The sequence below is a fragment of the Myotis lucifugus genome, unplaced genomic scaffold (assembly GCF_000147115.1).
Source record: "Myotis lucifugus unplaced genomic scaffold, Myoluc2.0 scaffold_12, whole genome shotgun sequence".
NCBI classification, from domain to species: domain Eukaryota; kingdom Metazoa; phylum Chordata; class Mammalia; order Chiroptera; family Vespertilionidae; genus Myotis; species Myotis lucifugus.
In genome coordinates, this window is record NW_005871060.1 from 8,785,584 (window position 1) to 8,811,352 (window position 25,769).

Below are 25,769 nucleotides of genomic sequence, written 5' to 3' on the forward strand. Positions count from 1 at the left end.
ACTACCCATGCCACACACTGTCCTATTTCTCATGGAGCTTAGCTCTGGACAGTATTTGATCCAAACAACCCAGCTGGGAAATAAGCCAGCTCTTCTCTAACACCAGCGCAGAAGCCAGAAGCCAGGCAATGAACCTGCCATTTTTATGAGGGAATCTTCCAGTCAAAATATTTCTGGCTTTGAAGTTCCCAGTCATCACTGTATGTCACCAAGAAATATTTTTTCCCAATCCTTGCCTGAGGACAGGAGAGAGAGAAGAGAAGAGAAGAGAAGAGAAGAGAAGAGAAGAGAAGAGAAGAGAAGAGAAGAGAAGAGAAGAGAAGAGAAGAGAAGAGATATGGATCGGCTGCCTTCCATATATGCCCGACTGAGGATCTAACCCCTGCAACCCAGGGAATCCAACCAGGAACCTTTGGATGCACAGGAACAACTGAGCCACTCTGGCTGGGCACTACTCCTCCCATTGTAACATGTTAATTTAATGTTGTAGTAACCTACATTATAATAGTAGCAAAAGGGCTGGGTAAGGTCAAGAAAAAGGTGGTACAGCCCCGGCTGCTGTGGCTCAATGATTAGAGCATCAACGCCAGCACCAAAGGGCCATGGGTTCGATTCTAAGTCAAGGGCACATACCTGGGTTGCAGGTTGGCTGCCTGCCCCTGGTTGGGGCATGTGTGGGAGGTAACCAGTCCATGTGTCTCTCTCACATTGATGTTTCTCTCCTCCTCCTCCTCCTCCTCCTCCCCCTCCTCCTCCTCCTCCTCCTTCTCTCTCTCTCTCTCAAAAATCAATGGAAAAAATATCTTCTAGTCCTCACTAACAAAAAAAAGAGAAAAATATGGTACATTTTCTGATATAAGCTATATTTTAACATATGGCTTCCTAAAAGCTAAGAGTGCCATTGACAAAATCCTCAAAGCAGGTTTTCCATGACAGGTAAACTTTTGGGAAGGAAGGAGGGGAAATAATTACTTCTCAGAGAAGCACAGTTCCTACTCACCATCATAAACACAAAGGAGATGGTCATGAGAAGGGTTGCTATGGATACCACACTCTGACCTGCTGCTATGGCCAGTGCCATAGAACCGGCCGCATAAGCCACTATCATAAGGGTAAATATCATGATGAAGAAGGCCTCCACCTTCGGTTTCAATCCTTAGGAAGGAAAGAGGGGGTTAATCTAACCGCCTAGCTCCCTGTGTGTTTGGGATTGTTTATTGTGCAAACACTATAATATTTGGAGAAATGAATATTAGCGTGAAAAAATTCATCCTCTATCCAACTAACCTGAGTCAACCAATTTCCTTGCCCCCCATATAACTGTACAGAGTGATTCAGTTTTCTTTTTTATACTACTGCATAAGCACTTTACAACATAACACCTGTGCTATCTGTTGTGCAATTATTACCAATTTCTGAGTGCTGAGGTGGGGGGCTGGAGGCTACACACCTGGCCAGAATTCTGCCTTCTCTCTAAAAAGGAAACTTGTCAAGAGAACATGCTTTCCCCCCAGACATCACCACATTCCTCACCGTTTGCTGTAGCAGTGACAGTGGAGAAACTGGGAGATCAGGATCCCATGACCTCCAGGCATTTCACTCTCTGAGGGAGTGCTGCCAGGTGTCTGAGACAAACACCACAGAGCTTGGGATTGAGGGTGAGCTTAAATGAAGTTTCACAAAACTACTGTATAGCTATAATGGGGCACTATTACGGGTCATACACTCTGAAGGTATTGGAGCAGCCATAAGAACACTAGTCAGGAGCTGAGGGTCTGGTTCTATGCTCAATTCTTTAAGAAATAGCCCTTATTTGTAAAATTGAGGCATAATTTCAATCAGTGGACCTTGTCCTATAGTGCTTTGTCAAATATACATATATATATATATATTACTGGTATCTGTATGTGCATATCAGTGAACTATATGGAAATTCCAAGACTATAAGCTTGGAAAGAAGCCTAAACACAATGCACAAATGAATCTGTCTACATGTATTGAACAAGTATTTTTATTATCCAATAAGCCCCCAAATTTGCTATCTTTCCCTATCTATACACACACACACACTCGAATATAAATGGGTGATTAATATCCCAGCTCCAGTTCTTCCAACATAGTCTCAAATATTTTTTAAATATTTTTATTGATTTCAGAGAAGGAGAGGGATAGAGAGACAGAAACATCAATGATGAGAGAGAATCATTGATCAGCTGCCTCCAGCACAGCCCTCTACTGGGGATTGAGCCCCCAACCTGGGCATATGGCCTGACTGGAATCGAACCCTGACCTCCTGGTTCATAGGTCAACACTCAACCCCTGAGCCACAACAGCCAGCCAATCTCAATATGTTAATGAATTCTTTCCACATCTGTATATGACATGTCATCACTCAGTAAACTATAAAAGGGTTAAAAGTTAGTTTTGATAAAATCTTGACAAAAAATGACCTTAGAGAACAGTTACTTCATACTGTGCACAATAGACAGATGCTTCCTTATCTCGTGGCTTGGTTTATAGTTTTAAGAACCAAAATCATGCTTGCCAAAAGAAATTAGCTTCCCTCTGAGACTAAAGACACATACTTTGCATCTTATCACTTACCTAACAAGAAGTATGTTATACAAGTAAATATAATACTTGCTAACATCCTCAGGGGTAGTACATCAGATAGGAGTTTCTCAAAGAAATAAGATGACACTCTGTAGTATCCACTGATGTATTCATGCCTCAAACACAAAAATTCATCCCACATTAGTTCAAGAAGACACAGGCCAGATGATTAATCCATTCTGCTGCCAGCAGGGGTCTAACAACTACAGCTTCACCCAGTCAGCATCTCAAGTGCACACCTCCCTTGAGACCTGGTTCCCAAGAGCTCTGTGCAAGGACCCCTCTTCTCATTCTAGAATTTCCTCCCAATGCCGCCCACTTAGCCCTCAGGACCCCTACTCCAGGTAAACACGTTCTGCCTGTCCTCCCTCTCCTCTGACTCTGGGTTTCCGTGAAAAAGAACTTCAGTAGCTGATCTCAGTGGTCACACAGGCTTTGCTTTCTCCCCATTTCTGACCATGAAGAAGGTGGTGCTGCTATTCTCCACGCCCCCAGGGCATCTTCAGGTCACTAAACCTTCTCATGCCTCCCAATCTTGTGATGAAAACATGTGACACTTCTTCCTTCAATGATCATGCCTCCCAACCGTACATGCCTGTTCAATGATCAAATCCTCCCCAGTGAAGACCTAGGTCCCTCTTCTTCCTGACCTCCTCCTCCAGTGAGTCCAAACTCTTCCACAAACCTTCATTCTTTCCCTCCCTAACAATTCCTTTCCTCCAGCTTGTAACTATGGGCAAATCTCTTCCCACTTTGAAAAACACAAGAAACAAACCATCAGCCTTCTGCCTCTTGCATCCTCCCTTCCATTGAGGGCTAAGCATGGTCTATATTCTTTGTCAACTTTACTTCCCTACCTTCAATGTACAATTTAACCCACTACTTTCTCTCCACCGAGCTCCTCAAACTTTTCATGTGAAGGTCCTCGTGACTTCTTATTTGCTAAAACAAAAGATCCTTTTCAGCCTCTATCTCTTGCATTCTCTGTACCATTTGTCTTTGCAGCTATACCCTAATCTTTAAATTCCCTTTTCCCTTGCTCTCATGATTTCCCTCCCAGCCCCAGGCTGCTTTTTCTCAATGAACACTGGTAATCCCAGGGACCAATCGTGGCAACTTCTGGATGTGACCAGTTTGACCAGTGATGGCGAACCTTTTGAGCTCGGAGTGTCAGCATTTTGAAAAACCCTAACTTAACTCTGGTGCCGTGTCACATATAGAAATTTTTTGATATTTGCAACCATAGTAAAACAAAGACTTATATTTTTGATATTTATTTTATATATTTAAATACCATTTAACAAAGAAAAATCAACCAAAAAAATGAGTTCGTGTGTCACCTCTGACACGCGTGTCATAGGTTCGCCATCACTGAGTTTGACCAACAGCCCTGACACTGGACAGCGCCCTTCCCGGAACAGAGCCACACTCACATGAAGAGCTTCTTCTCCACCACGAAGAGCTCCACGGCTGTTATGCTGCTGAAACACTGGTTGGTGGTCAGGAAGAAGAGCACCCCAGCTCTGCGGTGAGAGAAGGGGAAGAAAAGCACTGCGTCAATTACACATTCTTAGGTCATTCCTACCTGCTGAACTGTTTCCTCACATGATAAGCATTAAAAAATTATTCGGATTAAAGTGACAACAAAAATGCCCTAGCCAGTTTGGCTCAGTGGATGGAGCACAGGCCTATGGACTGAAGGGTTCTGAGTTCGATTCCGGTCAAGGGCACATGCCCAGGTTGTGGGCTCAGTCCATGCAGGAGGCAGTCGATCGATGTTTCTCTCTCATGCATATTTCTACCTTTCTCTCCCTCTCCCTTCCTCTCTCTCTAAAATCAATAAAAACATATTTTGTAAATAAAAAAATAAATTTTATGAAAGCAGCATGCCAGAATTCCTGAAACAGTGTTGCAGTTCTCTGCACAACCAAACAATTTAATTAACATTGAGGATGTGAGCAGAAACTAAAAGGGATGAAGTGATATATTATTAAAATGACACAAAATTAAGTGTTTTTTAAATGTAATTAATAAATTAAAAATAGCCAGGCCCAGTACACAAGCAGATATGCAACTTTTCAGACACACACACACACAAAAGCCTCATATCATAGGAAAAGCTAATTTCAGACACATGGGAAAAGGCAACATTCAGCTCAATTTGTTAAGTCTTTCACTTAACAGTACAATAATGTTCATAATGATTCTGAACTAGTAGATAGTAAAATTCCTTCCATATCCTAAGTTTTATTGTTAAATAACTTAACAGACTCTAATGTTTTAAGGTGGCACTCCATACCCTTCATGTCTCCTTAAGGGTCCTAATGCATATTTTAAATACACAGACACCAGAGGGGTGTTATGGGACAGCCCCCTGAGTCAGAGGGAGAGGGCTGGCCCCACCTCAGTTCTTATCTTGGCCTATGAATGAATTCAAATGAGTGACTCCAGATTATTGCGTTGTTGAAGTGAATTCATTAAGAAAGTCATTTATTAAGAAAGTAAAACATGCAAATTTATCAAAGGAGCAAGGCAAGCAAATCTCAAGCTAATCTGAAGAGCTGGTTGGGTGGGGGGTTTCTGCCTTATACGCGTTTCTGTACATAGATGTTTAAATTCCTCTGCTGAATGTCTTGGTGCAAATTAATTTTCAAGGTCCCCGTTTTACTTGGTTGTGGCTATCCCGGAATTTGTGACAAGCACCTGACAGTTTTATCTTGCCAATCCCTGAGACTGCTGGCTCTCCTGTTTAGGGAGTGGGATGAGAGAAGACTGCATTCTTCCATCCCTCTCCTCCCTCCTCTGCTGTCTTTGGAGAGGTAGTCACCACTTGCTTCCAGCATCCTTGGTTGGGGGACCATAGGGCTTGAGATTTACAAGCCGGCTGCAGGCTGCCAAACAGTTTGGCCTTGTTTCATTTTCTTGTCTCAGTTTCCCTATTTCTCCGGCCTTGGAATTTTTCTAGCTTCTCGCTATCCTAAAACAGAATATGAAAAACATTCTGGAGTTGGATGGTGGCAATGGTTTTACAACAATGTGAATGCACTTAACGCCACTGAACTGTACACCTAAACCTGGATAGGAGGGTAGACTTTATGCTCTGTATATTTTATACCATATATGAAAATTAACCTTCCCACACAGCTAGCTTTCAAGTCATGGACTTATTCTACTCTTCAGTTCATCCTATACTTGTCTGAAACTCAAACTCTTAATGGATTTCTATAACCTTACAAAAAGTAATAGCTTTTCCTCAAAACCAAGAGCCAAATGTACTTACCTGCTCTGGATTCCCGTGGGGTCACTTTTTAGATCATAGAAAATGGCGTCTATAACCAGTCCCAGGATAGCTATTATGATTACCCTTTTAAAAAGAAAGAAGAGTTTCAATTAAAGGTAAAAACTTAACACACCATTTATTATTATAATATATACGGCTACATAAGCAAACCACAGCATTGAGATAGATACTTTAAATGATTGGACCAAAGTTCTTGGGAAAATATAAAACAGTGTATGCTATTAGACTGCCTTCTAAACTAAAATACAAATAATTTGCCCTAGCCAGTGCTGCTCAGTGGTTAGAATGTTGGCCCACGGCCTGACGGGTTGCGGCTTCAATCCCTGTCAAGGGCAAGTATCTTGGTTACAGGCTCCATCCCTGCCACAGTCATGGTTTGATTCCTAGTCAGGGCACAGCCTGGGTTGTGAGCTCCATGCAGGAGGCAGCCATTCAATAATTCTCTCTCATTATTAATGTTTCTATCTCTCTCTCCCTCTCCCTTCCTCTCTGAAATCAATAAAAATATGTTGTTTTTTTTAAAAAAAAGAAAAGGGAAACAAAGAGCCAAACTTAACTTTTCACAACTGAGCAAGGAGACCCTGTCAGTGTATCTGTGTATCTGGTCTGTGGTTACATGTTTGCCAACATTTCTCAAGTGAGTTTCTGAGGGATGTTTATGACCATCACTAAAAAAAGATAATCCATACCAAATGTTTAATATGCTAATAGAAACAACGAATCTCTAAGAGAGGATCAGAAAACCCATAGCATGTCAAATGAGCATTAAATCTTCTTATACAGAGAATCTATTCAGTCTAAGACCTTCCAAATACAGCCTCTGGTTAACTGCATTATCAGAGGCAAAGTCTGACTCATGTAAATGACTAGTTGAAACCTAAGTACAGCTCTAAGACTGTAGATACAAGATTTATCAGCAGGAGGCCATAAAACATTGCTAGAGCTACACATTCCAACATTTAGAGAAGCAATGGACATACAAGCAAGTTTAAAATTCCAAAACCATTGGTCAGAAAGCTATGGCCCACAGGCCAAACAGGGCCCTTCACCTATTTCTCCAGTCCATGAGATAAGAATGATTTCTTTGCCATTGTTTTAATGATTGAAAAAAGAAAACAAGAAAAATGTATATGATATACAAATACTGATTATTTGAAATGCACATGAAATTCTAATTTCAGTGTCCATGAATAGTTTAATTGGAGCACAGCCATGCTTGTTTGTTTATATATTATTATGGCTGCTTTCTCCCTGAAATGACAGCTCCATTATAGTGTCTCTGTTGACCAACGTTGACCTGTTTCCAAAAGACATCAAATCTCCTCTAAAAGAATAGAAATTTACCCTTGGTTGATAGAACACAAAAGTGCTCATTTCTGACAAAAGTGCCAAATAACAAAAATGTCTGGAGCGATGAGCAGTACGTCTCAAAGAGGGATCGAGGCCCTTTGTATTAATAATCAGAGGGCAACAGTACTGAAGTAGGAAATTATGGTGCGTGGGAAGAAGTCAGTAATGGTTCATCAGAGCCAACTATGCATCATTTTAGCAATCAGCAGAAATTCAATGATTAATAATAAAATTAACAACCTCAAAAATAACTGACTAATACCCTTAGAAATGATGGACCAATGAAAAGGAAATACTAGAGTTTTTTATGACAGTGGGCTTGAGAATAACAGGAAAACCATACAGGAGCAATAATCAACCACTATCAACAGCGTCAGCCCAAAAATGGAAAGAACATTATTTCATCTTTTTTTGTTGTTGTTAATCCTCACTCAAGGATATTTTTCATTGATTTTTTTAGAGAGAGTGGAAGAGAGAGGAAAAGACAGAGAGGAACATCGATTTGAGAGAAACATATCAATTGGTTACCTCCTGCCCACGCCAGACCAAGGGTACGTGCCCTTGGCTGGAATCAAACCCGGGACCCTTTAGTCTGCAGGCCGACACTCTATTCACTGAGCCAAACTGGCTAGGGCAACATTATTTCATCTTTTTTTTTTTAAATAAAATCTTTATTGTTGAAAGTATTGCATAGGTCCTCCTTTTCCCCCCAATTAACTTCTTCCAGCCTGTTCCCATCCTCTCCCTGCCCAGGTCCTCACCACTCCATTGTCTGTGTCCATGGGTTATGCATATATGCATACAAGTTTGAAGATAAAATTAGTCTGACAGTGAATAGCTTTATTGAACGGAAGTCAAGTTTGCTTACTACCTTTGTGTTCTTGGAAAGCTGATTCCGGGGGCTAGTGTTCTCCTAGACCAGAATCCCTAAACGCAGGGCAATGACAATGAGCAGCGTTCGCACACCGGCTCTCCTCTCAGACAGCGGCGGCCCCTCCCACACTCAGGTGCACTCACTGACATCCAGGTGAAGGCTTCCCTGATCACCTGCTTTAAAATGCAAACCAACCCCTCTCCCCTCTCTCTCCTTCCCCCTCTCCTTTCCTTCTCTCTCTCTTCCTTTCTCCACCCACCTGCTTAGACTTCCTCCATGGCCCACTCTTCCCTCTGCCACGCTATATATTTTATTTCTGTATGCGTTTAACAGCTGTCTCTCCTCAAAAGAAAGTATGCTCCAGGAGCACAGGGATTTTATTTTTACCCATTTTGCTCACTACTGTGTACAAGCTCCCAAATGCTGCACATGATTGATAAAAACTTGTTGACTAAATCAGGAAATGAATGTGTGCAGCTACCAGGAAACCACAAATGTGGCTAAACAATTCCTTTACTTCACCATTTGCGGCAAGGGCCGGCGGGGGGGGGGGGGGGGGGTGCTGGGGGCGGGATCCATACAAAGATGATCTATTATAGATTGTCTAAGTCAGCAAAAAAATTGAATTAGGTAGTCCAGAAAACTACTTTAAAATTTTTTTCTCTAAGGGAAAACTTAATTGTGTTTAATTTGTGCCACTGTCTGTTTCCATATCCCAAATGAAGTGAGGTGGAAGTGTGTGCAGAGGATAGGTATAATCTATAGTAAATTGTATCAGAATCTAATGCCTCCACATGAACATTTCACAGCATAATTAGAAGAATCTATCAGGTTACCTGAGCTATGGAGGCCTGGGGATTACCCAGTAAGTTTCTGAAGGAGCGCTTGGAAACCCATCTGAGTTGATGACAGAAGGAGGTGGCATAGGTGATCTCCTTGAAGGCTGTGCTCTTCTTCTGTTTCTGATCCCCAAGAGTTGATCTAACTCAACTTTTGTTTTGCTGAAGAAGGTGGAGTTGACTTAACACTCAGCTTGTTTTTCTATGAGTGGCTTATCTCTCTTGGAAGGCTCTCCAGTCTCCTTGGCTTGGAATAAAAGTGGACAGAGGGGTCCTCCAGTTCTCCCTCTGGAAGGACGGACGTTGGTGTTGGGGAGAATATAACTGCCATGTCTTCCGGTACTTTGCCAAAACCTCAGATGCACCGCCTTCTGGCCAAGCGTCTGAGATTTCATTTTGTTGGAGCCATAATTGTATCCCTGGGGGTTGCAGCTTCCTATAAGTTTGGTGTGGCTGAACCAAGAAAGAAGGCATATGCAGATTTCTACAGAAATTATGATTCCATGAAAGATTTTGAGGAGATGAGGAAGGCTGGTATCTTTCAGAGTACAAAGTGATCTTGGAATGTAAAGAATTTCTTTGGGTTGAATTCCACGGAAGTTTGTCACTGACCTGTGTTCCTGAACTATGAAACATGAAAATTTGAGCTAAGGAATAGTTTCTCTTGATAAATAAACAATGAAAAAAAAAGTGGACAGAGGGAAACATTAACAAAATAACTGATTTAGCCCATTTTTCTGGAATCCGTTTTTTAAATTCTTCCCTAACACCTTAATTCTAAGTTTGACTATAAAAATTTATTAGACCTGTCACTGCTTTACACATTAGAAAAATAAGTTAATGGCCTGACTTGCTGTATCCATACACTGGTGGATACAGCAAACTCACTCACCATTTCCTAGCTATAATATGTGTACCCTGATTCTTTTCAAATAAACTTCTTACCATAGGCAGTTGTAGTTCTTAATAGAAAAACCTCTGCCTTTCTTTCCACTGTGTGCAAATGCATAAATTACGAAGTTTCTTATTTCAAGATACTATGTAAAAATGAACATTTTTAAAATGAAAAAACACTCAGAACTGACACTATCACATAAATGTGCTCTTATACATTAAAAATACAGCACTCACAGACAACAAAATGTGTGCTGAGTGATGCTGTAGATGAAATATTTATGCCTGCCCCCTCCCCCATTCATATACTGAAACCCAATCCCCAATGTGATGGTGTTTGAAGGTGGGGCTTTTGAGGAGTGCTTAGGTCATGAAGGTGGAGCCCACATGAATGGGATTAGTGTCCTTATAAAAGAGGCTCCGAGAGGTCCTTCCCGCTTCTCTATGTGAAGAGGAAATGAGAAGATGGTGGTCCACCTATGAACAAGGAAGAGGGACCTCAACAAACACCGAATTGCTGGTGCCTTGATCTTAGACTTCCCTATCTCTAGAACCATGAGAAATAAATATCTGTTGTTTAAACCACCTGGCCTATGGTAGTCTTGTTACAGCAGCCTGGACTAACTATGGCAACTGGTATCAGATAGCAGCATCAGTAATATAAATTCACCAAGTCACATTTTAATAACATACCACACTGCTCAACTTCAGTCAATTCAAATGGATGATAATATGTGACTCTAGATGCACATCCCTTCACCATCTTCGATCTCTCTGTTTAATACCACAGCAGAGGAGTCTCCATTAATGACATCCAGGAAGAAGTCGGCAGGGTTATTATAGGGCTCATAGTGGTGACCTACAGAAGAAGGGAACCCAGGTACACAAGCATGATGGTCTTAGGAAATAAAGACTCACTTTCAGGGGGTGAGGGAGATGAGGCTGGGGAGACAGAATATAATGACTTCTCCCTCTCTTCTGCCTTCACTAATTTACTCTTTCCTTTTATATATTCAGTCACACAAGATCTCAACAATTCTCTGTCTCCTGGCACAAAACCTGCTCCAAATCAACCTGCGTCTCCCAGATAGCTTTACTTATTGTAACTCTTGACCCCTGAAACATTCACCACCTAAAAGTATGTTCTGGCTCTTTTCAGTGCTTATTGAAGCAAAGCCAAGTAAGGCATAGCAGGACTGTTTGGGAGAATTCCAGGGTTCACCTGGAGTCTGCCAGAATGTGAATACCCAGTTTAGCAATGGTAGCTACTCCATCTGCCAAATTCAGGTGTGAATCATCATCTATTATGCTGCTGTAAATCCAATACAGAGAACAAGTCCAGCATTCTCAAGAAGACGTTACTAGTACAGCACACCTGAACTCTTACCTTGACTTTTTGTGTAGTCAAGAAGACAAATGATTTGGGGGGAAGGGCGGTATTAGGCTTTTCCAAAAATGTTCAACTGACAAGATAACTGGCTATGAGGTCAATATATTTATTAAACTATTAGGAAAAAGCCCGGCTGGTGTGGGTCAGTGGTTGAGTGTGAACCTATGAACCAGGAGGTCACTGTTCGATTCCCATTCAGGGCACATGCCCAGGTTGTGAGCTCAATCCCGTTGCGGGGGTATGCAGGAGGCAGCAGATCAATGGCTCTTTCTCATCATTGTTTCTATGCCTCTCTCCATCTCCCATCCTCTCTCAGAAATCTAAGTTCCTACCCATTGCCAGAACTTCAAGGTACTGCCGAACAATAATAAACTATTAGGAATGTTTCTCTCTCTCCCCTCCCTTCCTCTCTTAAATCAATAAAAATATATATTTTAAAAGATATTCTTAATTGTGTTAGTTGATAATAGTAATGTAGGCAAATGGCCTTTAAAAAAGATGCATAATGAATATTTAGGGAGCAATAAATTATTAATAACTTTCCTTAAAATATTTCAGAAATAAAAAGCTGAAGATGTTAATAACAGGGAAATCAAGTTACTAGTAATCACACCAGCATATTATACTACAACCATGTCATAACTATAGAAATCAGACTATTCTCTCTACATTTCTGTTGTGTTTACAATTTCATAACAGGTAAAATATTTTTAATGTATTGTTTCAATCAATTTGATAAATTTATTCTAAGGAAGAGAACAACTGCCTTCAACTTATTTTGCCTAGAAATCCAGGCAAGGGACTCAGGCGATGGCAGCCTGTAGGTAAAGACAGGAAAGCACCTTAGTGGAAAGAGAGAATCACATGAACAGAGCCCCAACAAAATGGGCCCAATCACTCATAACATGAAAATAAGTGGTACATGGGAGCAGCTCAGACTTATTCTTCCAAAATACACTTTACATAGGAGACTGAAAGCATCATGTAAAGCAGCAGCCAGCAGAATACCCCATCTTCATGACCTCTCAGTAAGGAATAGCACAGGGTGACTGAGCTAGAGCCATGACAACCTGAAAAGCTCATCTTCACCCAAAGCATTGATGTCTTCCAACCAATCTTCCTGTCTACTCATCAACTGTAAATCATTCCCTCACTCATCTCATTCCTCCTTCCTGATCCTGCACAACCCACATAGGGAGCTACTTTTGTCTCTCTTGCCCACAGATGTTAAAATCCAAGGGAGCCCAGCACATGACAGTCTGTAAGAAACCCTGGCAGAAGGAAGGGAGAGAGGAAGAGAGCGGGGAGGGATGGAAGATAGAGTGTCCTAAGAAAGGCTTTAGGAAAACAAGTTGGCTGCTACACCAATTAGAAATAAATACTAATTTGACTGAAAATAATTTTTAAAGCCAAATTAAAGCAAAATGAAACACGTAGAGCAAGAACCCCGAGATTTTCATCATTTATGAGTTCTAGAAATATACCTCCAAAGGTTAATTTGCATATTACCTTTTTATTAGTATAGATTACTTACAGGAAAAACAAATGTTTTCAATAAAAAAAAATGTTAAGAGGTAGAAAAAGACTTGTGGAAAATAGGTATAGCCTGACTGGAAAGAAAAATTAGTTACACTCCTACTTATATCATGTTCACATAATGCATCAGTCATTTCTATTAGACTTTACCTCCCTCTTTGTGTGAAGGTGATGGAAGTGCTGGGTAGAGAAGTAGCAACAGCCAGCACCCAAGATCACAGGCTGCAAAGGAAGGTGGGAGGAAGAGCAGAGACAGCTGGATGATGGGTGGCATGATTGCTTTTATTAAGAAATAAGAAAATAGGTTGAGCAAATCAGTAAATATATTTAAATAACTAGAACCAGGTTTTTCATTTTTTGAGAAGATGCTTTACAAACATGGAAATGTAGAAATAATCCTGGGGTATTAGATCAGAATTGGAGGTCATGGGTTTTGCTCTATATATACAGACAGATAAAAAGGTTTAGATGTATCCATGTATATGTACATATGTTCCCTAGGTCTGTCTGCTGAGAAGGCCTAGGAGCTATGCCATCCCAATACCAATGAACACTCCAAACACCCAGATCTCAGTTAGTAAATATAAAACTCCACAAAAAGGAAGATCAGCTTATGCCAGGTCTGAGAACAGTGAGTCTGGAACTTCTGCTGTGCCAACAAAATACTCAAAATATGAGAGAATTAGTTTAAAAAACAAAAAACAGAACAGACCTACTTTTAAAGATCTCCCACTGACCAAATGAAGAACAATAGGCATATCAACATTAATCATGATGATAATGCATTACTGTTGAATGGTACTAAATATAATATGAACCCATGAGTCTATACTGATATAAATAAATGAATAAAGAGATGATGACTGAAGTTTTTCCTTTCAGTAGAATGCAAACTAGTCCATATGGAAGAGAAGGATGAAAGCAGAATGAAGGAGATGGATGAAAACAGAAAATCACCCCTTGGTAGCTACCATAGTGACAGGCAGGAGATATCAATGAGGGTTTTGGTGGTGAAATAAGGCTTTATTTAGAATAATGTCATGGTAACTCTGCTTATAATATTTATTAATGATATAGGGGAAAACAGTGACATTATGGTACAGGCTGGCAGACACCACCATGACCAACATCACCTGGAGAGAGACAGGAAAATATCAGGTTGCATGAGACTAAGGAGACATGATGTGATGGTCAATCAACTATGTGAAGACCATGGTGGCCAACAGCCCCTTAGGACCCATCACTGCAGCTGTTATGAGGCTGTGCATCCTCTGGGCTGCTCCCAGACAATGACTGACTGGTTACACAGGAGAGGGTCCTAGTTGTAAAAAATAGACCCTGGAGGAGTTAGGGATAATAGAGTGCCATGTGGACAGCTCTCAGATGGTTCAGAAAAATGCTAATGACAATTGGTTATCACAAGAGACAACATACTAGCAAATGAAGTGAAATGTTAACAAGTGGGTAAAAGGGTATGTTTGCACAAGTTTGAAATTATTTCCAAATAAATTATTAACTTAAGAAATCTCCAAGTAGATAACGAATTTTCCTGAAGATTATAGGATATCCACACAACTACTGGAATGAACCATTTTTTCCATAGATCTTTAGCATTGGTGAGGAAAAGCTGAAGTGGTAGGTATGGACACAAAGCATAACAGAATGATTTTCCATAAGGTAGTAAAATCTGACCTTTTTGGATTTTCATAGTCAGATTTTGTTGTATCTTCTTTTCCCACAGAGGATATCAGGTTCTAGTTACTTAGTTCTAAAAATGAGGAAAAATAAAAATCAAGCTTCTCATCAGCTTTTTTGGAATATAATTACTACTTTGAATGGTAGTGGTGCTATCAAACATGAGTCAAGAATAAGACAAATGAGAGCTACCTTTTTCCCATGACAGAAATGCTCCTTAGTAGAACCTAGTGATAAGAAAAAATAAAAAAAAATGCTACATTGAATAAAAGAGATGAGCTTTCTCATAGATGCCTAAACCAGAAATAAGAGTAAGCAAGAAACTCTGGTGACCTCTGAGACTGCTTATTGGGGTGATCATTTAGTAGGTGATAAATGTCTAATCACTATGTTGTACATCTGAAACTAATATAATAGTGTATGTTAACTACAACTAGAAAATTAAAAAATTATTTGGTACAGTTTTTATGAACACAGCAATGCACATAAAGATAACTCATACGTTGCTGGAATGCATACTACTGAACCATAAAATCATTATGAAACCTTGAGCATATGACACTTTTAGTGTACCAAGTTATTAATCTACTAGCTTTAAACAATAAGAAAGATAAATGTCCACTCACCCAGTATGCATTTGAAATTCATTCAATCTACACATATTACAAATTATTTGTTACCTTCCACTTAGCACGAAATCTGAAGTGACCAACATTTTCTTGACTGATATGTTCCACAAAATCCTTGTCAGCTTTCAAAAAAGTCAGTCACTTCTATCTAGGCATGTAGCAAAGGATAAAAGATTTGTGACTACCTACAACTCCTTATTTTCCTGGTCAGGGTTTCTTAACCAATACAACAAAGCAACAAGGAAGTAGGCATGACAGTATGTGCTGCTGCGTGAAGAAAGTTCTATCAACTCCACATAGCCCCTACCTCACCATCACCCAACCAATCCCAGGTCCCTGTTCTTTCTTCCTCATCCACATGCAAAACTTTTCTCCCCTTCTTGTCATGTCCTAGCTTCCTGGGAGCAGTTGGCTGCTACTAACAGAAAAGACCACAATCCCATAGAATAAATCAGGAAAGCATGAGAAGCATCTGATTCTATACAGGGTGGAGGCCATACTTGGCCAAAGAGCTCTTATAACCACTCCTCCAGCCTCAGAGAGCTAGAAAAAGTGCTTGTTTTATGCAGGAATAATCATTTCCCCTATCAAACAAACACACTAACTAAACAAAACATGGTGTCCGAGAAACCTAGATGCAGTCCCCACTCCACAGAGAGGAAGAATCGGGCTCAATGCTCTAGAAATCAGAAAAACACGAACCATCCTCATGGCTGGCACCTGTGGAAGAACAGAGACATGTGGTCCCAAGGAGGTTCCTTTCTCCGTTCCCTCCTCACTCTCCTGCCCACTCTGCCACCACATGATAAATTCATTCATGGAAGAAGAGAATGAAAATCATAGTTTAGTATTGATTTGGATCCTAAATTCTGTCATGCTGAACCTCCACTGCGTAACTTAAGCTAAGCTTTCACAGTATATTGTCTTTTCAACCTCCTGACTCTTGCTTCGAGAACAGTGGTTCTCAACCTTCCTAATCCCGTGACCCTTTAATACAGTTCCTCATGTTGTGGTGACCCCCAACCATAAAATTATTTTCGTTGCTACTTCATAACTGTAATTTTGCTACTGTTATGAATCGTAATGTAAATATCTGATATGCAGGATGTATTTTCATTGTTACAAATTGAACATAATTAAAGCATAGTGATTAATCACAAAAACAATATGTAATTATATATATGTGTTTTCCGATGGTCTTAGGCGACCCCTGTGAAAGGGTCATTCGACCCCCAAAGGGGTCTCGACCCACAGGTTGAGAACCGCTGTTCTAGAACATAAAGGGCCTAAGTACCTGAAGTATAAACTACAGTGACAGATCTTTTCTTTCACAGATTAGAATATTGAAGACAGAGATTACAATTCTATCCCCACAGTCAGGAAGTTGTAAGTCACACAGCCAGGCCTCTTCCCACTAAACCACAAGGCTTACCCAGGAAAAAGCTAAATGGCACATTAATTATTCAGTTTCTCAAACAAAGTTGGTGCACATGATACAATCACTTTAAAAACAGTTTGGCCATTCTTTAAAAACTTAAGCTTATACCCAACATGTGATCCAACCATTTCATTCCCAGTTGAACCCAAAGAAATGAAAGTGTGTGTCTATGTGTATGTACAGACATGTAGATAAATAAAATGTCATAGCACCTGTGCTTGCATTAGGCTAAACCTGTGGAGCTCACTGCTGTCAATAAAGCTGTTTAAACAAAAGTTCATGCACATACTTGATATTTATCAGTATTTCTTTCTCAACTGTCTTTGGACTAAGTAGAAATCCACTCTGCACTTCCACTCAATAGCAGATGTTATGGAAACTTAACACGGCTCCCTCAGTAAACATCTTCAGGTCTTTGGGGGAGTCCCCGGGAGGCCATCGGTGTTTCTTTGTGACATTGGGATAAAAACTTGGTCAATTCTGGAAGACATCTGTAGAGCATCTGCCTTTCTGTAGAGGAAAAAGCAAAGGTAAGTTGAGAGTCAGATAAATGAGGTTGTAGTAAACACCACAGTTCTAAAATAAGTAAGTCCTGGAAATGTAATATACAGCATAGTAATTATAGTTTAAAATACTGTATTATATATTTGAAAGTTGCTACGAATAGACCTTAAAAGTTCTTATCATGAGAAGAGAAAACTTGTAACAATGTGTGGTGATGGCTATTAACTAGTCTTATTGTGGTGATCATTTCATGATATGTACAATTATTGAATCATTATGTTTTATACCAGAAACTAAAGGCTTTAGGAAATTATATGTCAATTATACCTCAATGAAAAACAGTAAAAATAATAGAGATCTAAATCTTTAAAAAAAAAAGAATGTAGAATAACTCATTAGTCATTTTTATACTGATTACATGTTTGAGTAAACATATTTTGAATTTATTGGGTTCAATAAGATATATTATTAACTTTTTAAAAGTTAATTTCAAATTCCCCTGTAATAAATAGCTCATTTCTCAACAAACAACCCATACCACTGTGATAAAACTCCTATCATGGAACTCTTATGAAAAAACTCCTATCATGGAACACCACATCATGAAATATGGAACTCCTCTCATGGGGGCAGACACAACTCTGAACACATAAACCCCAATTAGATATCAATTAAATATCTAATAAGTAAATAGGAAGAGCATGAAAATTGCTCAAAACAGGAAAAAGACTTAAGGAGCCAAAATACTAGAAAGGAGGAAACTTCATGACAGGAAACCCAGCACACTGTGCCCTTTCCTCTTGAGACAAATGGCACACACGAGGCAACACTCAGAAAAAGCAGCAGAAAGGAGCTGACAGAAGCTTAAAAGCTGAGCAAGCATTTCAGCAGACTCTCAGTGCTAGGGAGACACTTGAAGTTACAAGCCTACTGTAGAGGGGCAGCCCTGGAAACCCAGAAGGGCACCCCCCTGGCAATATGGGCCCAGAAATGGACCAGCCTCCATGGGATCAAAGTGTACTGCTCATAATTTATTTGTCTAATGGAGGAAAATTAAATCCACTCTAAAAGATGTCAACATCCAAATCTTCTAACAAAAATTACCAGGCATTTCAGAAAACAGGACCTGATGTTAAAAAAAAATAGAAATATAATCACAGATACTACAGATTAGAGTACTCGGGCATTGGCATTAAAATAACTGACTAATATATTTAAGAGAATAAATGAAAAGATAGACTATCACCAAGCAACCAGAATCTATATTTAAAAATCGATTGTGCCCAGCCCGTGTGGCTCAGTGGTTGAGTGTCAACCCAATTAATGAGGCAGCCAATTAATGATTCTCTCTCCTTCTTTCTTCCTCTCTAAAATCAATAAAAATAAAAATATTTGATAAAGGACTGGCCAAGCTTTTTCTAAAACTTGGTATGAAGGTATCAAGCCACAGACTGAAGAAGTTCTAAGAATACCAAAGCAGGATAAATGCAAGAAAATCACACCTGAGCATATCATAGTAAAGCTGCCAAAAAAACCAAACTAATTTCTCAGCAATCATTTCTGTACCCAAAAACTGCTCTAGTGTTATCACATTTACAACACTGTATTAAATGTTGAAAACTGGAAAAGTAGAAAACCCCATAAATATTAGCACCCAGGGAATTAAAGGTAAATAGCTTAATTTTAAGCTATACACACAATGAATGGTAACAATTAGCCAGGAGGCTTGGTTGCCCCCGGCAATGGAGGAAGCCAAGCTTCCCGCCTGCCCTGGCCGGCCCTGAGCTCTACTCAAGCCTACAAAGTTTCAATTATAGAAGTTAAATAAATCCCAGATACCTGCTTCCAGCCGTGGGCGTGGCCAGCCTGAAAAAGGCCATCAACCCCTCTCCCAGGCTGCCCAGGCACTCTAGTGTGCAATCCGCCACTTGTATCCGGGGACTGGGAAAACCAGCCGGCCACCACCCATGCACCAGGCCTCTATCTATACTAATAAAAGGGTAATATGTTAATGAGCCTGGGAGACCTTCCAGGAGACCTTCCGAACATTCTTCGGGACAAAGCAATGGTGGTGGGGCAGAGGTAGAGGCAGTTAGAGGCCAAGACGGGAGGGCAGTTGTGGGTGATCAGGCCAGTATGGGACAGTAGTTGCGGGTGATCAGGCTGATGGGGGGCTGGGCCGTTGGGGGTAAGCAGCCCAGCAAGGGGGGCCAGTTGGGGGTGAGCAGGACAGCAATGGGGGGGGGGGGAAATTTGGAGTGAGCAGGCTAGCAGTGGGGGGCAGTTGGGGTGAGCAGGCCAGTGGGGAGGGAAGGTGGGGGTAACCAGCCTACTGGGGGGGGGGGGGGGGGGAGTTGGAGGCAAGCAGACTGGCAGGGAGGGCAGTTGAGGGCAAGCACACTGGCACAGGGGGCAGTTTGGGGTGATCAGGCTGGCGGGGGGGCATTTGGGGGCAAGCAGGCTGGCAGGCAGAGTGGTTAGGGGCAATCAGGCAGGCAGGCAGGTGACTGGTTAGGAGCCAGCAGTCCCGGATTGTGAGAGGGATGTCCAACTGCCGGTTTAGGCCCAATCCCTGTAAACCAGCAGTAGGACATCCTTCAAGGGGTCCCAGATTGGAGAGGGTACAGGCTGGGCTGAGGGACATCCCCCCCTGCACAAATTTCATGCACTGGGCCACTAGTCTATAATAATAAAAGGCCAGGCATCATGACCAGAACGACCAATCGACTAGTTGCTATGAGGTGCATTGACCACCTCTTGGTCCCTCCCCCCAGCCCGCAGGCTCCCATCGCTGGATGGCCAACAGGGAATCACGGGGAACTGGGCTGGGTGGCAGCAAAGTGGGACTGGCAACTGCACTCGCAGGGCAACGGCAGCAGCGTGGAGGGTCGCGGGGTGGTGGTGAGCAGCGTCACCAGACTGGAGGCACCTGTTTAGTCAGTTTCAAAAGTCCAAGGAGCCATCATGGCAAGCAGCCTGGGGATTCAAACTGCGAAATGTTGGGCCACAAAGGATGATATTAAAATTTGTATATGTCCTCAGGATAGAAAAGAGGAATTTCCAGGACTTCTTGATAGGGGCATTCTTGAACTGTGGTACAGAAAGCCATGGGTGAAGCCCCAAATCCTGCTACAATTAGGTTAAAAGAACATGGAAATGTAAGGATTGATAAGATTATAAAAATGGGAATGTTTAGATAGGGTTTGCTTTTTTAATGCTATGTCTGCACATGCACTTGGCTGTGAGGGAGGGAACCAGGCAGCTACCGCGGCTGTGAAGGCCTACTCTTACACGAATTTCATGCATCGGGCCTCTAGGTTAGATATAAATGTGCAGGACTCAGCCTCATATTTCTTATTTATAGCACCGGCTGGTGTTTTGTGGAGAAGGACAGGAAGAGTTTCTGAGTTTTTATTCCCATAACTAAATTGCTCTCAACCAATCAAGGGTAGGAAGTTGTTTCTCTCAGTGGAGGGCTGCTCCCTGAGTGCCCCTCCCCAGCGGTGGGTAACTACTCTCTTAACAGGTCTCAGAAGGGCCTGAATACCTGGTGGGTATTTTGGATACTGGGGTGGCCAAGCCCTTCTGTGTACCTTCCCCACAAGCCAGAGATGGCCCTTCTGACCCAGGAACTGCGGGTGTATTCTGTTGGGAGTCCTGGGAGACAGGCTGCACTTGGTAGACTATGAGTTCAGACAATACGGCAAAGGTTTCTAGTCGCCTAGAAACACCCCCAGAGAAGGCTGGAAGCAGCCACTGTCTCATTTTCCCAGTGAAAACCACACTCAAAGGTAAATGAAATAGCTTCCCTCCATCCAGAACAAGAAGCCCAGACTGTAATTATACACAATGGCCACGAGGTGGTACTATGAATTCAATTATCTCAGGCAAAGACAAAAAAAATAAGTAAATTCAAATTCAGGGCATCCCTGCAAAATACACCAGTCAGATGGACATACGCGCAGGACCAACACTGAGGAAACAAACCCTCTCCTATTCTGGGCTACCACGTAAGAACACTTTACTGAGAGAATCTTCCTTCCTAGCCCAATAAAAAGCCCTGTGCTCTGCTCAGGTAGGGTTCCCGAGATCCAAGGCTTCCCCCAGCCAGTGTGGCTCAGTGGTTGAGCATCAACCTATGAACCAGGAGGTCACAGTTCCTTTCCATTCCCTGTCAGGGCACATGCCTGGGTTTTGGGCTCAATCCCCAGTAGGGGGTGTACAGGAGGCAGCTGATCAATGATTATCTCCCATTGATGTTTCTATCTCTCTCTCCCTCTTCCTTCCTCTCTGAAATCAATAAAAATGTATTAAAAAAAAAAAAAAAGATCCATGACTTCAAGTTCTGTTGCTATATTCAGACACTCTTTACAAGAACACAGACCACGGGTATTTTCACACAGACACTAACACACCAGTTTCCAGGACCACCTACTCTTCTCAGCTGGAAGACTAGGAAATAAGGAGGAAGAAGTGAAGGGGGCACAGTTGGCATCAGTAAGCATGGATTTGCAGGAAGCTTTTGGGGTGATAAAAAGTTTCTAAAATTGGATTGGTAATGGTCACACAACTCTATGAACTTACTACAATTCATTGAGTGGTACAGTTAACATTTTTGGTAAATGAATTTCAATAAAGCAGCTTTTTAAAAAGCCAATAAGCATGTTTATTCTAAATATAGAGAAGCTTTTATTTATTTATTTATGTATTTATAACATTTAAGAAATTGTAAAAAAAACATATTCTGCCCTTTCATGTGCTATCTACCTAAGTTTGACATATTGGAAGCTTAAGTGTTCACTTGTGCTATTTTCATATGTATCTCAGAATGCATCATCTCTTGTCATCTCTGTTTAATCAGGAAATTATAAAATTATCAGCTATATAAAATAGTACACGAACCTGAAACTGTTTTCAACTACTAGTTTATGAATAAGATTTTTCTGGATACTCTACAACTAAAACAGATGCAGAGATAAATTTATTTCAGAGGCTTTTTGCAACTACAAAAAAAACCCTTTTCACAGCATTTTGTGCTCATTAAAAATACTCTATTTCTCATTGACTAAGTTCCTAATAAGTAAATGCTGTAGCATATAAATATTAATAAATATATTTTTGCATATTGGAATTATGCCTTTATTTTTAATTTTATAAAGGTTTCTGTTGCTAAAACAAAAGAAATTTAAACTCTCCTGGACCATAGGTACGTGGTGGGGGGGAAAGGTTCTATAGAAAAGTAACCTCACAGGCTGATCTGATCATAAATTCCAAACTGGAGAAGGCATGGTGGGTAGTCACTGCCTAGGAGTATATAACTTTTTTATTTGCCTTGCAAGCCCTGACCACTGTTTTTGTGCATCTAGGTTAACACACCTTTGAGAATAAGAGTAAGCACCTTCAAGAGAGCACATAATCTTGTTAACTATCCTGTTACCTACTTCAAACATTGCTTTCCCCCACCTTCCTGTAATATTCCTATTTTTCTCCCACCTTCATGTATTCCCTCAATTTAAAATGCATAAAAAACTGCAAAACTGTCATTCTCTGAAGCATTTGAGACCCTGCTTCCTGACAATGGTTGAAAGTTCTGGCCCAGATAAACTCTTATAAAAATTCTCTACAGCTTTGAGCATTTTTTAAAATTAATAACCTAAGATTCATTATCATAGTGATATTATAAATGAAGGGACATTTTAATAGCCCCATCCCAAAGAAAGTAGGAAGAATATTATCTGAGAATAATGAACTCACAACAGTGTCCTGTTTCTCTTATTTCACTCATTTCCAGCATTTGGAAAGGAGCACTCAGCCTAAACCTCATTTTTCTTATCTGTAAAACGGAGTGATGCTATAGAAACTTTGCACACAGGCACTGATCTAGCTGATGTGCTTGGAGCAAAGTAGGGGCTGAGGGGCTGTTGGCCCCCTCCCCTAGTCTTCCTCGTGAGCTGGTTGCCCCCTCACTCAATTCCCTTCTCTCCTCTGACTTTTCTGGGAGCTGAGAGAAAGAGCCAGGGCATCTAATCTCAAAGTTCATAGAAACACGGAGTGCTCTTTCCTCTTCCTCTTTCCTGTTGGCTGGAATCCAAACGTGTTGACTGGAGTTCCTGCCCCGACTGAGGGGACACAATAGAGAATGGAAGCCTCACAGGGCAAAGCAACAAGATGGAAGGACTGTGGGCTCTTGAAACCTTGGGCCTTCCTTTGGGTTTATTGAATATGAGAGATAAATGTTTATATTGTAGATGCCACTGTCCTTCAATTAAGTTAAATCCTAACGAATATACTGAGGTCAGAGTGGTGCAGCTAGGGGCTCTGAGACAGGAAGCACTTAGCATCTTACCTGTGTCTGGGGTGTGGTAATGGGAGGGAGAATGGTAGTTGATGGGATGAGGGCTAACAAGGAATGAGATGGTGTAGGCAGCTCATTAGTACTTGGAGTTGTTATTTATTCAATTTAATTTATTTATTTGGGGTTTAAATGAAAGTTCTTAGCACTGTGTCTACTACCAAGGGAAGAACACGCACCACTTGGTAACTATTGTTACTATCTAACTGGTAACGCAATCTGTGCCTTTCCCTCACCTTAATGGTACTTGTGATAGGGACAGAAATACAATATTGGGGACTAGCTGATTGTAAGAAATATTAATCATGCTCTGTTAATCGTGATTGTTTTATTCTGATTAAAGAAGGCACATTCTAACCTGGCTGGCAGCACAGCTGCACTTGGGACCTGGGAGCTCACCTGGAAATGCAGTCCATCCTCCCCATCAGGGAGCTCCTATTAGCATGGAAAGATTAACAACCTTATGGCAGAAACCAGATCTGCCAGCCCTTTGAAGACCCCCAGCCCTTGCATATCACCAGCCCTTTGAAGACTCCCAGCCCTTGCATATCAATAGCCCTTCGAAGACCCCCAGCCTTTTCATATCACCAGCTCTTTGAAGACACCCAGCCCTTGCATACTCCCAGGCTTTTGCAAACCTCCAAACCTGTGAACTGCCCATTTGGCAAACCTTTTTGCCTACTTCCCCATGTAATCTTTGTTCTTCTACCCAATAGAAGCACCTGGCTTATGGTGGGGTGCAGAGCAGATTTTTGTAGATGACCTGCTGCTCTCATATAGTGCCGGCAGTATTGGGAATAAACGCTCCTACATGATTCAACCCTGTCTCTGCTTAATTGGCTCAAGTAGTGACAGGTAGCACGGACCCATGGATTGTCCAGTTACATTTTGAACTTTTATTTAGATATAAGAAGCCATAGGAGGGTTTTGAGAATGAAGTGACCTGGTTTACATTTTATTTTTTTCAAATGATAAGAGAAAGTTTATTTAGAATGTTGCTGAGGTAGTAGAAGTGAGCCAGCTGGGCTGCGATGGCTCAGGAAACGAGTTCCAGAAGCAGAAGCTGGTGTGTGTGTATATATATATATATACTAGAGGCCCGGTGCACAAAAATTTGTGCACTGGGGGGGGGGGGTACCCCAGCCCGGCCTGTGCCCTCTCACAGTCTGGGACCCCTCGGGAGATAACGACCTGCTGGCTTAGGCCTGCTCCGGGTGGCAGAGGGCAGGCCCAATCCCTAAGTGCAGCCCCTGGTCAGGCTCAGAGCAGGGCCGATTGGGGAGTTGGGGCACTGTCCCGTCATGCACAGAGCAGGGCGGATCGGGAGGTTGCAATGCCACCCTCAGTCACGCTCAGGGTAGACTGATTGGGGGGTTGGGGCACCGCCCCCTGTTACACTCAAGGCAGGGTCGATGGGGAGGTTGCGGTGCCACCCCCTGTCACGCACAGAGCAGGGCTGATCAGGGGGTTGGGGGGCTGCTCCCTGTCACTCACAGAGCAGGGCCGATCAGGGGGTTGGGGCGCTGCCCCCTGTCACTCACAGAGCAGGGTCCATCAGGGGGGTTGGGGAGCTGCCCCTTGTCACTCACAGAGTAGGGCCGATAGGGGAGCTGGGGCACCGCCCCCTGTCACACACAGAGCAGGGTGGATCAGGGGTTGGGGTGCTGCACCCTGTCACACTCAGGGCAGGGCCAACGGGGAGGTTATGGCTCTATCCTGTCACACACAGAGCAAGGCCTGTGGAGGAGGGTTGGGGCGCCACCCTCTATTACCCACAGAGCAGGGCCGATCAGGGGGTTGGGGCACCGCCACTGTCACACTCAGGGCAGGGCCGATGGAGAGGTTATGGTTCTACCCTGTTACACACAGAGCAGGGCCCGTGGGGGCGGGGGGTTGGGGCGCTGCACCCTGTCACACACAGAGCCGCAGAGCAATTGGGGGATTGGGGAGCTCCCCCCCTATCAGGCACAGAGCAGGGCTGATCAGGGGGTTTGGGCGCTACCCCCTGTCACGCTGATCCCGGTGCCGGGAGGCATATTACCCTTTTACTATATAGGATAGAGGCCTGGCGCACGGGTGGGGGCCAGCTGGTTTGCCCTGAAGGGTGTCCTGGATCAGGGTTGGGGTCCCCACTGGGATGCCTGGCCAGGCTGGCTGAGGGGCTGAGGGCTGTTTTCCTGCTGGCAGTTAACTAAAAGCTCCCAACTGCTCCTTGTTTTCTTTCTTTTTTTTTTTTTTTATTCTGGGCCAGCTTTAGCTCTGAGGCCTCGCTGCTGAAAACATGGATACAATGTTGCGGTCTGGGGCTGACTGAAAGCCGGTTTTTTTTAGCTTCTTATTGCAACATAGTAATA

General features: G+C 42.2%; 2 protein-coding genes and 1 pseudogene across 2 annotated transcripts in view; 1 reads left to right on the forward strand and 2 right to left on the reverse strand.

The window, feature by feature from the left end:
• LOC102417789 (ATP-binding cassette sub-family G member 2) overlaps positions 1 to 25,769 on the reverse strand; it is a 140,456-nt gene that overhangs the window by 60,034 nt on the left and 54,653 nt on the right. The gene's annotated exons all lie outside the window — the stretch shown is intronic.
• On the reverse strand, positions 914 to 13,071 carry LOC111825050 (annotated as a pseudogene).
• LOC102418419 (cytochrome c oxidase subunit 6C-like) lies at positions 9,255 to 9,662 on the forward strand. Its single transcript, XM_006084604.3, has one exon. It carries the CDS (start codon positions 9,307 to 9,309, stop codon positions 9,532 to 9,534), a length of 228 nt encoding a protein of 75 aa, XP_006084666.1. The 5' UTR covers positions 9,255 to 9,306; the 3' UTR covers positions 9,535 to 9,662.

Bases quoted from the DNA above. Each gene is read 5' to 3' on its own strand.
- LOC102418419 (XM_006084604.3), top strand. From the start codon at position 9,307: ATGTCTTCCGGTACTTTGCCAAAACCTCAGATGCACCGCCTTCTGGCC.